Genomic DNA, 4,945 nt, shown 5'->3' on the forward strand with positions numbered 1-4,945 from the left:
GCTCTAAAAAAGTTTAAATTTTTGTGGAAGTTGAAATGTGGCATACAGACCAATTGAGACGTGGCCCCTCCCCCCCAAAAAATCCAATGGAGTTGTGGAAAAATGCCGTTCCCAAAATGTACCGGACCTTCTGAGATGCCAATTTTCCAAGATCCAATCATGCATGGGAATTGGATGGGCGCGTGCCATACACGGCAGTGCACAAGTGCACACTGCCGACGATATTTTGCTGATCTGATTTGATCTATTTGGCGGTGTTGTGGTAGGGTTTCCTGGGAATCGACGCTGTGTAATCCCGCAGAAATGGAAACATATCGCCCGTCAGCGCACAACCACGAATTTCTTTGGCAGTAATCGCATTTTCTCCCGAGTGTACGCGGCAAGACATCTGAATCCGAAGCTCATCCGTTCAAAGTGTTAATTTCTGCCCTTGTTCCAAAATTAATCAATTAATTCCGGATGATCCCGACCTTATCTCGACGTCAACCTCCAAATTACCCCTGATCGCGATCGCATTTCCGGTGAAACTTCCAAATTTGCTCGCTAAGTTAATTTTTTCCAAATAAAATGGACGCCGCCCCGCCCACCATAAATAGCCCCGCCCCAACGCCATCTCCACTTCGCCAACCCCCCCTCTCCGCCTCTGCCCACCACCTCCATTACTCCTCCTCTCGCCGCCGGCCGTCGGGAAGCTCCATCAGCTCGATCCAGCGGCTTGCCAGCCATGTCGGGGAGCTACTCCTCGCGGCTCCGCGCCGGGGGCGGCGGCGGGGGCCTGGGCGCGACGACGGTGCTGGCGGCCAAGGTGGCGTTCGCGTCGGCCGCGCTGGCCGCGGCCGCGTGCATGGTGCCGCAGCTCGTCTCCGGTGCCGACGCCTTCCTCTGGAAGCTCTACCTCTTCGTCACCGTGCACGTCATCATCTTCGTCATCTGGAAGCTCTCCGACAGCAAGCACTTCCACGCCGCGCAGCAGCAGCACAAGGACCCCTGGGCGCCGTCGCCGCTCCACCACCCCGCCGCCGCGGCGCCCCCGCTGCTGACGGAGCCGGCCGTGCCGGCCGCCGTCAAGCGCAGGGTGGACTTCGCGCCCGCCCCCGCCGTCTTCTCCGCCGCGCCGGCCGAGGTGTACCGCGTGCCCCCGCCCGTGTCGCGGTGGCACGAGGCTGCTGACTCGGCGGTGGTCGAGGAGGTCGTCTCCCCTGTCTCGTTCGGCGGCGAGTCGTGCGTCACCACGGAGTCCGAGGAGGACGCTTCCTCCGCCGCCGTGTCAGCCTACATCGCCACCGCCGACGAGGGCAGGAGCGTCTCGCCTGGACTGGCGCCCGCACGGGAACACGCGGTCCTCGAGCGTGGGGTCTCCCTGCCCCCTCGCCGGGCTACCGCGCCCACGGACGAACACTTCGACGGCGCCGACGACAACCACGACGGCGGCGGCGGCGACGACGACGACGACCTGGACGCGACGTGGAACGCCATCATGCAGAAGACGCGCCCGGCGACGGCGCCGGCCGCATCCACCACCTCCCCTCCAGCCCCACGCTCGTCGCCTCCCCGGCCAACCCCATCGCCGCGGCCGCGAGCCCGGGAGCCATCCGTCGGCGCGGTGGAGCTGAGCAAGCGGTCGGAGGATTTCATCAAGAAGATCCACAACTCCTTCGGGCGGCACCAATGATCCCAACCACCCACCCACCTACCATCAACCCAAAAATCCCAAACCAATCCAAATCAAAAATTTCTCGGCTGTGTAAAGATCATATCCCCTTAAATTAGTCTTTCTTCTTCCCTTCTTGGTGTGCCCTGTACCGATCGCCGGAGCAGAGGCGAGGCGAGCTCGTCAGAACCGCCACATTTAGGTAACTAACCGAATCCAGAGCTCGATCTCGATCTGCTTCCCCGTTTCAATGGCGATTTTGTGAGTTGCTGCCGAGCCGATGAAAATTCAAAAGTAAAAAAGTTGGTTGCTTGCTTGCTTGATTGCCCGGACTGCTTGCTGGCCCGAGTGAGTTGTCGCTTGCCACTTTGACGCAAAGGGATGGTCGGCTCGTGCTCTGGCAGCCCGGTCCACCTCTTTCCCTTTCGGTGCCATTAGGATCCAACGCTCGATCCATTGCTTACCACTTAAGTTGGACCCTTCTTCTTCCTCTATCCATCCAAGACAGATAGATAGATACTAGCTAGAGTCAAAATTGTTGGTGAATTTCTGAATTTCCTCTGTCAGAATCTTCAGCCAGAAAGAGTCATGCCTATGTTTGTTGTGAAAGTTACATGTGTGTGTTTGTACAGTGACATGTAGTATGGCCAAGTGGCAGCATCCACAAATTGACAAGTTTGTTTCCATGCTTGTTGGAATTTGCAGCCTGTGAAGGTTCTGGATGGATGGTGGTGCTGTGGGACTAGCAGTGTGGCTGGCTGGAGATGATCCTGACCTTTTAATGTGCTGAAATGATGGTTTGGTTGGTGCATGCTTGGTTGTTAGGTTATCTCTTTATTTTTTGGGTGGTTCTATTCCCCTCTGGTGGTGGCCTGGACCTGCATCTGTTCTTGGTTGCGTTCCATACTACAGCTCTTATACAGATTATCACAACAGTGCTTTTTTTAATGACATCACAACAGTGCAAATTATGGTGTTAATTCATAATACTGGGTGGTTGTGGGTGTGTGTGCTTGTGATTATGAACTGTTGCTGCCACATGGTGTGCCTCTGTATGTGTGTGCTGTCTAGATTCCAGCCACAGGTCAATGGTCTTGCCACTATACTGGTCCATGTCACCTCTGCTATTGCCAAGCATGCCATGGCCATCTTTGATTCTGTTTTTGATGGAGGTTTGTGCCACTAGGTCGCCTGTTTGAAGTGAAACAATCAGCATGGGCAACTGGTGTTAGATTCACAGTGTTGATGATGGGTGAAAAGGCCACAGACCATATCGTTCTCTGCTTGCATATGGACAAGACCTAGTGGTTAGGAAAGGATTGATTGGTTTTGCCCTGCTGTTTATGGTTCTCCCTCACTCACCACCCCATATGCAACGACAAATAAATATCCACTACTGGAAAATGATTTGCGCTGCAGAGGACAAGAGACTGTTTTTATCGAGCTGTAAAGTTTGCAAATCTGAAATGACACATGGAGCATATATGTTGGTCCTGGCATCATGCCAAGAGAACATTTGTACAGATACTCTGTAGCTATCTATCCAGCCTCCAGCCTAGTACTTTTACAAGCATACGCTGCACTTTGCTGTGGTATTGCTTTCAGTATGGAAGGAGCAGAGGAGCAGCAGTACCTGATAAAATGATTAGAAGACATACTTGTTTGCTGTATGAACTGATTATCCTAGAAAGAAAACCTTGTTAATAATGGCATAATGCAGCAGAGTTACTGCATTCATCCAGATAAAATGATATACTAGAGTTACTGCATGCATGTAGACAATTCTGTCTGAAGATTATACATGCTTTTTCCTGTGTGTGATTCTTGTTGCTTGACCACTTCCGTCAATGTCATAGCCATCAGCCGCCCATTCTTTTAGATGAGTAGTGATGGGAGTGTGTGTCCCTATTCCCTAGTGGTTACTGAAAGTGGCTTCTGAACCCCTTCGTCCCGAGGAAAGATCATGAACTGAACCATCAGCAATGCTGCATGATAGCTGGTTTGGTGAAGCTTGGAAGAAAACTTGACCAACAGGCACTAGCTGGTTTGGTGAACCTTGTTTCATGTCATTGCATTGGCATGGTTATCCACACTGAAACTGCTCTATGTTGCACTAGGTCACTGTTTGAAGTGAATAATCAACAGCTCATGTAGACAAATGAACCTCAAATTCATATCATGTAGTGGCAATGAGGTGACAAAAGGAGAAAATAATTGGCCGGGCAATGATCAGGCAAGGATTGCTTTTGCCCTGTTTTTCTGCACACACACACACACACGCATACATGCCTTGCTGATCATTTTCCTTCCGTGCATATACGACCGCGAATAAAATTTCAAGCTGGGAAAAATGATTCGACAGAGACTGTTTATCTGAAATGCAAAGGCCCAAAATCTCATGTGACACCTGTAGAATTTGTGGTGGCGCCAGCATGAAGCCAAGAGAAATTTTCAGATTCCAGAACAGATACTCTGTAGCTATCTAGCGGATTACTTCTACAAGTATATGCTGCACTTTGCTCTGGCCGGACCCTGTAGTATTGCTTTCAGTTTGACATCAGCAGAATCACAAACACATACCTGCCATGCAGTGAAACTTGTACTGTACTGATTATAATTAGAACTTGAGGTCATCTTCAAGTATACTATATAAATGGTTAGTTGTATGTAAACTTTACATGGCAGTATGCTACTTGCTTCATTCTATGAATTTCATTTGGAGTTCACATGAGTGTGTGCATGCTTTTGTGTTAGTGCTGTCGCTTAACCACTTTCTGTCATTGTCCCAAGTCCGAACCAGTTGTTGCCTTTTTATTTGGGATGAGCAAAACTACATATCTTTGTCACTGACATTCCAAAGATCAATTGAATTCCTGCATTTGTAAAGGCTGCCATACTACACTCTTGAATTCCTGGATAGCCTGTTGCAAGACAAAGATGTGACAAATCCTAATGGTTACTCACACTGTCAAATAAGTAGCTAATGTCAGCATGGAGCTACCTAGCTATCTAGCTAGGCAGTCTCTGTCCGTGGGTATTTCTTAAATCTTGATCTGCTATTCTGCTCGAAGCTAGCAGGGGGGCTAGCTAGCTGCCCTAGGCTTCAATTATGAGCACTAAACAATGGTATATCAGAGATTAATTAGCACTCCACTAACCTGACCTGCATAATCGTAGAAGCACTGTTATGGCCACGGCACAACCACAACCACCTCCATCCAATGCTTTGAGAAATACAGTATGTATGTTTTCTGCTTGAATGGTTGAGTAACCTTTTTGTGGTTGTGGGCCTCT

General features: G+C 50.2%; 1 protein-coding gene across 2 annotated transcripts; it reads left to right on the forward strand.

Annotated features, from left to right (window-relative positions):
• The first annotated feature begins 627 nt into the window (after positions 1-627).
• Positions 628-3,367, forward strand: LOC119357100. 2 transcript variants are annotated; one of them, XM_037624089.1, is made up of 2 exons: positions 628-1,853; positions 2,838-3,367. In XM_037624089.1, exon 1 carries the CDS (start codon positions 725-727, stop codon positions 1,670-1,672), a length of 948 nt encoding a protein of 315 aa, XP_037479986.1. In that variant the 5' UTR covers positions 628-724; the 3' UTR covers positions 1,673-1,853; positions 2,838-3,367. The 2 variants fall into 2 exon arrangements, with proteins under 2 accessions (XP_037479986.1, XP_037479985.1); XM_037624088.1 differs by lacking the exon at positions 2,838-3,367 and adding an exon at positions 2,357-2,635.
• Positions 3,368-4,945: the final 1,578 nt, after the last annotated feature.

This window comes from Triticum dicoccoides, chromosome 2A (genome assembly GCF_002162155.2).
Source record: "Triticum dicoccoides isolate Atlit2015 ecotype Zavitan chromosome 2A, WEW_v2.0, whole genome shotgun sequence".
In the NCBI taxonomy this organism is placed as follows: domain Eukaryota; kingdom Viridiplantae; phylum Streptophyta; class Magnoliopsida; order Poales; family Poaceae; genus Triticum; species Triticum dicoccoides.